We start from the raw sequence: 11,256 nt of genomic DNA on the forward strand, positions 1-11,256 counted from the left end.
ATATAAACAAATAAATAAAATAAAGGTCCATCAGTTAGAAAAATATATTTTTAAAAAATAGCATATTGCCACCAGGTGTGGTGGTGTACACCTGTCTCCAATGATCAGGCGGCTGAGGCATGAGGATCACAAGTTCAAACCCAGCCTTAGCAACTTAGCAAGGCCCTAAGCAACTTAGGGAGACCTTGTCGCAAAACTAAAAAGGGTTTGATGTTCTCAAATGTTAAGCACCCCTGGGTTCAATCTCTGGTAACAAAAGTATATAAATAAAAATAATAATAAATAAAATCTATTTCCTTATGAAAGGCCTGGGACAACATAGGTCGGAGTACTTGGAGCAAGAGCACCATTTACCTAAGTTGGATAGTCAAATGAGCTTGAAAGCAAGGAGGAAGAATAGTTTCATCTAAAGTCAGGAGGAGCTCAAGAATGAAAAAAAATAACAGTTACAAAGGAAAAAGGTGTTAATTACAGACAGTCCCCATATTTTGGCCATATCAGAAACACAATAGCTTCATTATCAATATTTATTGGGTGCCTATCATGTGCAAGGCACTATGCTAGGTGCTGGGGAAGGTACAAAGATAAATCCAACAGCCTGTCCTCAAAGGGCTTACAGTCTAGTATAGGAGCATACAGTCCCTGGAGAAGATAATTTAGGTGTAATTAACTGCCTCCCGTCTACCCCACCCCCCAAAACATACTAGACTTGGTTTCTTCCTTTTACTTTTAATTCAGCAGCTTCACATAAAAAGCATAAATCTGAAAGTTTTTCAAAATGCATACTTTTACTCTTAAACAAAATTCATTTTCATTAGAAAAAATGCTGAATATTTATTGCAATTATGAAAATCCTCAAACACATTTTTATGGATTTTTTTCTTGTGAATCTGTGTTTTTGAAGTAAACAATTTTCCAAATTGCATCAAAACATGCAACAACTTTTTGAAATAAATCCTTTAAACTATTGGCAGTTTCATGTAATGTACACAGGCTCTCTGCTAAAAGCAAGGAAAGCTTTTGAAATGGATAGATTTATGTTCACAGCTTATGGAGTTTTCCCCCATAAATCTATTACAAGTCAATTCAAAGTATTATAAAGTAACACCTGTTAATTTGACACCCCAACTCCAAAGCTTTTAATTGGCTGGCCAGATCCACCAAAGAACTACAAAATAAGTCCAGGAAAGGAAATTCAAAATAATCCATTTCCTATTACAACCTTAGGAATTTCTGAAGCTTTTTGTAATTTTCCTTTCAGCAGAGAAAAACTAAAGGTAGTCAAGTATGGAAATAAAAAACACTGATTTAGCCAGTTTTCCAAGGTTAAACTGCTAAAGGATGAGTGCTACATTTTAAAATTAAATTCACTTCTAACTGTAATTACTTTAAATAAGTATCCAGTAATTATTATTCTCTTTGCTCAGAATAATCTCCGAGCTCCAATATTTCTGGTCATACTTAGGTCGTTATACGTCTGAAGCCTTGTGTCTTTGTAGAGACTTGATGAGACCTCTTTAAAACACTGAGACCAAGGAGATGGTTATCAAACTGAACACAAATCAAATTTTCAAAAAGTAGAATTATGGTAAACTAATAAAGCTGAGCACACCCAAAAATGAGTTCCTGAGATGCAGATTCCTTATTCCCATGTTGAAGCATTCTTAATCCTGAGCATTTTCCCTTAGTTCAGTAAAAATGAAAAACTTCATCCATATTGAACTGGTGGGGTCTATTTCTCTCCCTCACCAAATTCCCAAAAAGGGGGCTTGTCAAATGAACAAACCGTAACTCAATTTCAATAATAATCTCTTTTAGAGTAATAGATCCACTCACCCCAAAGGTATAACACCTATTAAACTAGAATCCATGTCTGGTTAATATTTCAGGCTTACTGAGCAAGCCTGATTTAATCACAACATTCCCAGTTTTTATAAGTTTTTTACTTCTGCAGATTTTAAGTTTACATGTCTAATATTTGTATAAAGTAAGTAAAGTTAAATTTTGTAGGTGTAAAATGTGTAACAGCAATAGTCAGATCAGTATGACTTATGTGCTAACCTTTTAATCATCTTCCCATCTTCACATCACTAAAGTGCTTTTCTGTTCAATCTCTTAGCTGAACAGATAAAACAAATTTTATAGATTTGTGTGAAGAATCACCATATAACTACTCCAACTCTGTCATTTTACAGATACAGAAACTGAGACCCTGAAAAGTTTAATGAAAAAGCTGGGAGCCAAACCCAGTCTAGTATTCATATTATAACTTTGACCTTTTTTGCTGGTTTAAAAACTCACATGTACATGCTTTTATATGAACCACATATGATAGCTGTCAAAAATGAATGTAACTAAACAGTGATGTATTTCATTAGGTAAACAAAACAAATTTTATTTAATTTAAACTATTCTTAGAAAATATTAGCCCTTTTTGGTTGTTGCTGATAGTGTACTACAGTGCTTGGTCTTGCTTTTAATAATAATTTACAATTGCTACCTTTGAGGATGTTTATTTCTCCTCTACAGAAAAAATAAATCATCTTAAATATGCTCATATGCTCAATTATGTATTATGTATTTAATCTCTACATTATTTTTTCACACATTTACATTTTTTATACTTTTAATGTGAGTAAAATGAATTTATGTGGAAAATGAGATATTACCACTATGTTAAGTTGTTGGCAACTTGAAAATTAGTCGCTTTCATACATAATGGGAATCATCTTCTAAGAGTGATACAAAGGGTGTCTGGAGTAATAAAAAAAACATAATGACAATTACAAGTCAAATTTGATTAGTCTGTAAACTGAGGTGTAAGAGAAAGGATAAGCTTAAGAGTACCTTGAGATGTGAGCTCAAGTTTTAACTTCATTCCTTGCTACTTAACTTTGGAGCGATTCAATAAACTTCTGAGTTTCAGTTTCTTGATCTGCAAAGAACTAACATTTGCACTACTTACCTCCTTGGATTATTGAGGCTAACATAAAACACAAGAGTGCTTTGTAAATGGAAAAGCACACTGCCAAATATTATTACTATTCCAATAATTATTAAAATTTGAACCTATGGATAATTGCAAATAATTACCACTTAGTGGCACTTGGCATGCTCATAAGAACAAACTTAACTCAAAGGTAAATCATGCAAAGATTTTCAACTTTCAATGGCAATGCTAAAAAGTATATAAAGATACACAAAGGAACATTTTTAGAGATAGCACTAAAAGACACACATTTGGTTGACTTGAGACTTATAAAAATGAGTTTGAATGATTTACAACATAGAAGAGGTATTTAGTATTTAAGTGGAGAAAGCTGCTAGTCATCTAAGAAAAACACACATTATGGGTATCCTAAAACAAATGGAATAAAATTCTATCACTTTTGGCTTTTTTGTAAACCAGGCTTCTAACGAATAACTATATTAATTTTTCCAGTAATCTAACATACACTAAAAGAGATAAAAGAAAATGTCTACATCTAAGTCACAACCAATGTGAACTTGCATGAATGCCAAGCATAAAATTCAGAGTTCTTATAACTCTACAGGCACCTGAAAGTTTTAACAACCCTTCATGCTCACTTTATATTCCATAAAAAATAATGGAAATACAGGGAATACTTCAAATATATACCAAGTTCTTATTATGTTGTTGCCTTATTCTTATAGCCTTATTCTTATATCAGAGATATAGCTATCTCTGATAGCCTTGTTTTTAAGGTTAAGTTTGAGTATGCTATTAACCTTTCCCTTCAAATATGCCTTTTGATGTTACTTCTACATCAAAAACAAAAACAAACCAAAAAAACCCACAAAGTAACAACCCAAAACAAATGAAGGTGCAAGGGAAAAGATAAATGAGATATAATTCATTAAGTATAAAAATATGTTGTTTCAAATTCAGAATAATTTAATAACTCTTCGTTATTTCATATGTATCTGGAAATGGGACAGATACATGTCCTGATCCCGTCACAAGAGGTAGAATTCCAGCATTTGGTACAACGTTCCAAGATAGGGTCAAAGTGACATTCCTGTTTCCCCTATAAAAAGATATAATAAACAGAAGTCAGCAGAAACACTTATAGTTCAATAAAAACATTTTAAAACAAGCACTGAGGTGTCAAATATTTTATAACTAGTTATTCCTAACAGGAATTCTAAGCTGTAAACAGAACTATTTTCTCTTCTCACTTGAAATCTGAGGACAATGCTAAAAGACACCAGTATTACATTTGAATTACATTACATTGAATCCCTTAAAAAAACAATCTAAACTTATTCACAACTGCAGTTAATAACAACTAAAAAGCTTACATGCAAGAAACACAGTGAATATAAAATGAGACCTGTGCTAGGAATCAGAAGACAATGATTTGAAGCCTAATTCTGTCATTATCTAGTTTCACAAACTGGAGCAAATCAAAATGTATTATGATCTGAAATTCTTATTTGTAAATATGTAGGTCTGGTTTTAAAATTCTTTTAAAATTCTTTCTGATAATACCTCAGAAAGTGTAAGAAGCAAAAATGACCTGAGAGGTCAATCATTGATTCCCTCGTTTTGTATGAGCAACAGAAGTTTAGAAAAGCCAAGAGAACCAATATTAGAAACCTGAGTATCAATTCCAAGACCCAATGCACTGCTTTCTCATTAAGGTTTCTCTGATTCATGTTTAGAAAGGAAACCTTTAATTTGACAATCATAGCGCTACCTTATATAAGTAATCCTATACTCCCTGTACACGTAAGAGTAGAAGCTGTATGCCTTTATTAGTTTGGACCATTACATTTTACAAACTGCAAGAGAACAAATTACTTATCTTAGATCCCAATTTATATTTCTTCCCAATCTTCCATTCAGAGCTACATAAATACCTCTCTCCCAATTTTCCTTTTTACCCTCTAATATTTTTTTAAAATGAAAACACATTACATCTTTCTCTTTCACATTTTACTAAATGTTAAAAAATAAAAAAGTGCTCACTTGAGACCATTTCCATCATCAAAGAAAAAATATTTTGTTTTCATATCTTTCAACAGCAGCTTCGGATTATCACCTCTCAGAACAATCTTGTCCCAGAGGACAACCTGGTTCAGAGCCTACATTAAAATGAAAATTAATTAGGTAACTCATCAGAAACAGCATCTTATCATTTAAAAGTATTAATAATTAAATAATTTCACATATGAAGGAACCCAACTTGGACAGATTTGCTAAAATCTTGATGCATACCAAATGTGTACTAGTAGATAATATAAAGAAGGGGACAAACTTTTCATGGAGAGAAAAATTATTTCCCTAAGGAAATCATTCCTTTTACTCAGTCAACTCTATTATATAAGGCCCTCAGACCTTACTAAAAGGTTCAATATCTATATGCTCTCCAAAAAGCAATATCCTTAGAATCCTTGCATAGGAAATATTCTTTTAAATCTCTTTTCTCTGTGAAATTTCTAATACTGTCCATCTCAGAGTGGACCCTGGATGATACTGGGAAAACACAGTGAGCTAATCCAAGTTAACGTGAGATGATGTCAGGAAAATGGATGAATCTTCAAGAACTTAAAATTATCAAGGAAACACCAAAGAAATGAATGCATAACATCTTTTCCCCCTTTACAATAAAATGTGCATCACTGTTTTTATCATGGCAGAATTCTAGATATCAGATAATTCTTTAAAGCCACTTTATTTCAATGTATTACAACCAAGTTCCACAAAAATTAAGAGTATAAAATGGAAAGAAAAACTTGTCACTCCTACTAAATATCAAGGAATTTGTCCTCATGGAAGCTATCATCCATCAGCTAGTGAGGCTGAATGCTCAATATGTTATGACTACCTTAACTGAAAAGAAATACGAGAAGTTATTTCTAAAACAGGGCTTAAACCAACATCTTAAAACCTCTTTCTAATATTAAAAATATTAAAAATCATTAAGACTGAAGAAATAGTTGGACTTGGTGACACATGCCTGTAATCCCAGCAACTTGGGAGGCTAAGGTGGGACAACAACAAGTTCAAGATCAGCTTTGGCAACTTAACAAGACCTTGTCTCAAAATAAAAACTAAAGGGCCCAGAGATGCTGGGGAAGTTCCAAACTAGCATTTTCCTACTAGTTATGCTAGGGTAAACCAGGATTATAAATATATTTTTGGTACATTAATCATAAAGGTTACAGTTATTTCAACAATTTGTTGAAACCTGTCAATGTTTGTGTATAGTTGCTACTCTATCAGGAATAGCTTTTTCTGTTTAACATTTTGTTGATGCTGAAGGACAAGAATCAAAACTTTTTCATCCCAATAGTCCCACAGCCTAACGAAACACCTATTATTTTCAAAATAAGTGTATAATTAATTGAAGTGCTAAAAATTCTGATTAATGTATATTTTCCTTGAAAACAAATATAGTTCAAATAAAACACAGACCAATCTTTAACTACAATCTATCTCTAGCCTACACTGATGAAAACCTGTAAAAACCACTATACTTAAGACACGAGCAGTGGAATGTCCCTATAATCCCAGCAACTCAAAGGGTTGAGACAAAGAGGACAAGTCCCAGATGAGCCTGAACTCAGAGAGGCTCTAAGCAACTTATCGAGAGGATGTCTCAAAAAATAGAAAAGGGCTAGGGATGTAGCTCAAAAGTTAAATCACCCGAGTTCAATCCCTAGAACCAAGAAAAAAAAAAAAAAAAAGAAACTCAACAACATATAACCAACATTATAATTCCTATATTTGCTTACATATTTTCAGTCTACTACTTTATACCTTCAGTATCAATACTAAAAATAGAACCTAAGAAGATTTAACAAGATTCTATATAAATATCCTAACGCCTACCCTAACCTGCAACAGAGCGCTAAATCAGACTAAACTTATCACCTTCAATCACAAAATAAATCATTTTGATGTGTTTTATCTACTAGTATGATAGTTTTTGTGTTGTTGTTATTGTTGTTGTTTTAGTTGTCAATGGATCTTTTGTTTTATTTATTTATGTGGTGCTGAGAACTGAACCCAGGGCCTCACATATGCCAAGCAAGCGCTCTACCACTGAACCACTGTGGCTACAACTCTAGCCCTGATAGGTTTTAATTATAAAATTTATTATAAACTATAAAGACTACTTCAAGTACTCAGATTGATGAATTTCATACAATTCCAAAACAAAGGAAAACAGTTCTCAATAAGCAGAGATATTAATTGAAGATATATGATTTATTAACACTACCAAAGCAGCTCATTATCATAGATTTTTTAAAAAGAAAATACAAATATTTGGTACAAGGATACATTTTTAAATAATCTCAGATGATTCAAAAATTTTTAGTAATCTTCACAGCTTTTGATTACCTATCTTCATAATGAAAGCTTTAACCAGACCTCAAATTCTGTTGATTTATTTATGTTGTCAAGTAGCTTTCTATTCTCAACTGTGGATAAAAGAACATTCAGCTTAAAAAACATATAGCTGAGCAGCACTAGTACTTCCTCATTTCATACGTAATTCAGAGTTAAGCACCATTTCTCATCTTACCACTAGAAATAGTCTACAAGAGTTTTTGATCATAAATTACTTTGAGCATAAACTAAGCCATGCCCTTTATTTATTATGTATATAATATACATGTACTATTTATCATTGACAGTTAATGCAAATTTTCATTTCAAATAATCTTAACTAATGGAATTCTCTCCTCTTTTAATTAGTTTACTTAGGTGTTTTGGGTTTTTTTTTGTTTTGTTTTAATCCTTTAACATGATTTAAAGAACAGACATATGGGATCTACCATTTTCCTATTGTTAATGTGTTGGAACATCAGCGTTATCTTCAATCTTTCTTTTCTTTGCAGGACATTTTTTTTTTTTTTTAGCTATTTTTCTATTTAATAGCAATTATTTAGAACTTGATAATACAATCCCCTATATACTACAATATTTTGTAAAATGCTAAAAGTGAATAAATGAATATATTAGGTAGTACGGTCAACCTCTGGGCACTGAGAATTCCTTCTCTTCCTCCAGAATATTTCCATGGCATGTGACCATCTGATAAGGACTGAATAAATATTAATGTGAGTTTGCAAAGCAACTATTAATACAGCTTAAATTTTTCTTTTAATTTTAATTGGGAAATACATAACAGAAACTCTAATATCCCTTATATACCTATCAATTACTGTGCATACACACCATTCTGGAAGCCACAATGCTAAGGAGCTACAGTACATACAGAAAAAAAAAAAAAAAAGAGAGAGGCTACCAGAGAGAGAAAATGTTCTTAGCAGAGTCACCTCTCCATATGGTTGTGAGTGTTTACTAAGCTATGCAGGTCAGATATTTTTAATATATGAACATCTCTATTTGTCGTGCATAAAGAATAAGGTTTTAAGTAACTATTAAAATATGCTTTAATTGCTGGGGTTGTAGCTCAGTGGTAGAGCACTTGCCTAGCACATGTGAGGAACTGGGTTCAATTCTCAGCACCACACAGAAATGAAAAAAATAAAGGTACATCAACAACTAAAAAAAAAAATTTTTTAAATGCTTAAATACATACACTTACATTATTTTTTGTTGAATATTCTGCTGATAAATAAAGAAACAACTGCTTAACGTTCCAATCAAATATATTCTCTAAATGTAAACAAATTAAGGAATATACAAGACAGAAGGCAGCACACAGCTTTTAAAAGATCTTTGTTATCTTCAATTAATTGTCCACAGCAATACTAACACTAAAATAGAAAAAAAGGAGAGGTGGTCCAGAAACATACTGAGTCACTAATTTAATAATACAGAGGATAAATATTTTATAAAATCCAACCCATTCCAAAGCCAAAAAAGAATGTAAGGTCAGCATGCTCCCTACTCCTGCAAGTATTACCAGCTAAGATACCTTGATTAACAAGAAAATAACAAAAAATCCAAAATTTAGATTTCTAATATTAACCCACTATGTCCAAAAGAAAGATGAATTATAATTTCATGGATATTCATGAAATACTAGAGCTCTAAAGTATAACCAAATCACCACTATTTAACAATATGCAAACATGAACTAAGTTCAAGTTATTAGCCAAGTACAGTAAAATGTATGTTCCTTTTGTTACGTGTCCATAGAAATCAAAATGTCTACACAAAGCGCTTTGGTAAGAAGCAAACGAATGCTAACTAGGTACCATTCAGCCTGGGGGAAAGAGGTACACTTTCAACTAGAGTTAAACTACATACTGGTACCTCCACATGAGCAGAGTTTTATATTTGTATTTTATTAAATATCATATGTAAACTGTCATTTTATTATGTATATTTATATATTTATAGCAACAGGTTTGTTACATTCTACTTTTAATTATGTGTAGCCACTAAGAATCACTTGTTTGCAATTGAGAAGTCTAGGACAGTTCTTTACAATAACAGCTACAATTTCAAGTATTTTCAGCATTAAGAAAACCCAAATAAACTATAAACAGTGAGATTGGTAACATATAGTGAAGATATCAGGAAATTTCACTGTTATTCTCCAGATACACAAAATGACTACTTTCATACTAGATCTACACTGCTTGTATAGATTTTTTTTAAATGATGTCAAGACTTAAAAGCACACAAAGTTTAGGGTAAGACTTGCCTGATGGCACATTCTACTTCCTAAAAAGGTTCCTTTAGAACTAATTCCTAGTCTACTTATAAATTCAGTAATTTCTAAAAAATTAAAAGGTATTCCAAGATAGTAGGAACTGAAGAAAAATTCCCCAGGCATATTATCTGCTTCAATTGTTCAGATAGTTGCTCTACACAAGTTCAGACTGTTCAATCTCCATGACCATTTTAAATCATGGGTCTTAGAAAGGCAGATAGGATCAGGTCAGAAATGGCAGAGAACAACATTGCCAATATATTTACATATAAGCCTAAATAAGACTAAAGTGGCCAAAATAACCAGAGTTGTTAAGAGATGGAAACTCAGGATAAGGAGAAAATAATTAAACCATCCCCTTAAAGTCATTCTTTTCATTAAGATTTCTTTGACTGTTCTATGAGTACTTATAACAAGAACTACAATAACAAAATGTTAACATGATTTAAAACATTCATTTCAATAACAGCCATTTGAACCATTACAAATGTAATTCACTTTTTAAACATGTTTCTCTCCTCTATCATAAGATAGTGATTCTTTGAGACTGTACATGAAATATTTCAGGCAGACTGAGCTCTGATAACATTTTTCCTTCTTTAATTCAAATGATCTAATTTTATTAATTTTTTTCACAAAGAGATTCATGCATAGATTGCAATCACTTTAAGGAAGAATTTAAAATTACATACACACAACTAACTCATGAATCTACAGTTTTCTCTAAGTATGAACAAGTATTAAAACTATTTAGCTGATGAAAATATATGTGACAGGATTTCTTCCAAAGTTTGGTTGATTCAACTAGGTGGTACTCACTGTCCCCCAAATCTCTAAGCAACATATTTCTCATTACAAAACTACAGAAAAAGAAAATAAATATTTCCTTAAAGGATATCAGCAGTTATATCAAATGTAATGAATCCCAGATCACTTCTTTCTCTTGGTCCAGTGAAGTCTTCTACATTTTTTCTAGAAGTAAAGATAAAAGTTTTACCATCCTTTATAATAAAGGCATACACTATTCACATAATAATTTAAAGATCTAGTTGGTATAGAGGTGGAACAGCAATTCCACAAAGAAACAAGTAAAAAACAGAGAAATCTTTAGTGTGAAAACAGGGTAAACATTATAATTCAATATTTTAAAAAAGGTCTTCAATTATTTTCAAATACCTTAAGAAATCTCTAAGAAAACTCAAGGGAAGACATAAGAACTGCTAAAAAAAAAAAAAAAAAAAAGACTTTAAATACTGGTGACAGCAGGAGGATGGGTAGATTTAAGATTACATATGACTACAAGGCAATATGGAAAACTAAAATAACAGCTGCTCTTTATTGAATGCTTTACCACATGTCTAATCCACTTTGTATTTTTCACAATTACCTCAAATTACTTTCATAAGGCTACCAATTAGGCATTGCCTTCATTTTGAATAAAAAGGAATTAAGGTTCAAAAGAGTAAGAAACTTTCTCAACACCAAACATTTATTCAGTGTTTCAAACACATTCTAAGCCCTCATAGACCTTAATGGCAGTGCTGACTTCCAACCCAGGTCTATGTGAATTTAGAACAGTATCTAACAAAAAAAA

General features: G+C 31.8%; 1 protein-coding gene across 1 annotated transcript in view; it reads right to left on the reverse strand.

Moving 5' to 3' along the window:
* Window positions 1–513: 513 nt before the first annotated feature.
* Spcs3 (signal peptidase complex subunit 3) overlaps window positions 514–11,256 on the reverse strand; it is a 46,937-nt gene continuing 36,194 nt past the window's right edge. Inside the window, exons 5-8 of the mRNA XM_048791767.1 lie at window positions 10,561–10,634; window positions 8,586–8,662; window positions 4,994–5,109; window positions 514–4,049 (exon numbers count right to left, since the gene is read on the reverse strand). Of these exons, the coding sequence (XP_048647724.1) occupies window positions 3,917–4,049; window positions 4,994–5,109; window positions 8,586–8,662; window positions 10,561–10,634 (400 nt within the window). The 3' untranslated portion in view covers window positions 514–3,916. The remainder of the gene's footprint in view (window positions 4,050–4,993; window positions 5,110–8,585; window positions 8,663–10,560; window positions 10,635–11,256) is intronic.

The sequence above is a fragment of the Marmota marmota genome, unplaced genomic scaffold (assembly GCF_001458135.2).
Source record: "Marmota marmota marmota unplaced genomic scaffold, marMar, whole genome shotgun sequence".
Classification (NCBI taxonomy): domain Eukaryota; kingdom Metazoa; phylum Chordata; class Mammalia; order Rodentia; family Sciuridae; genus Marmota; species Marmota marmota.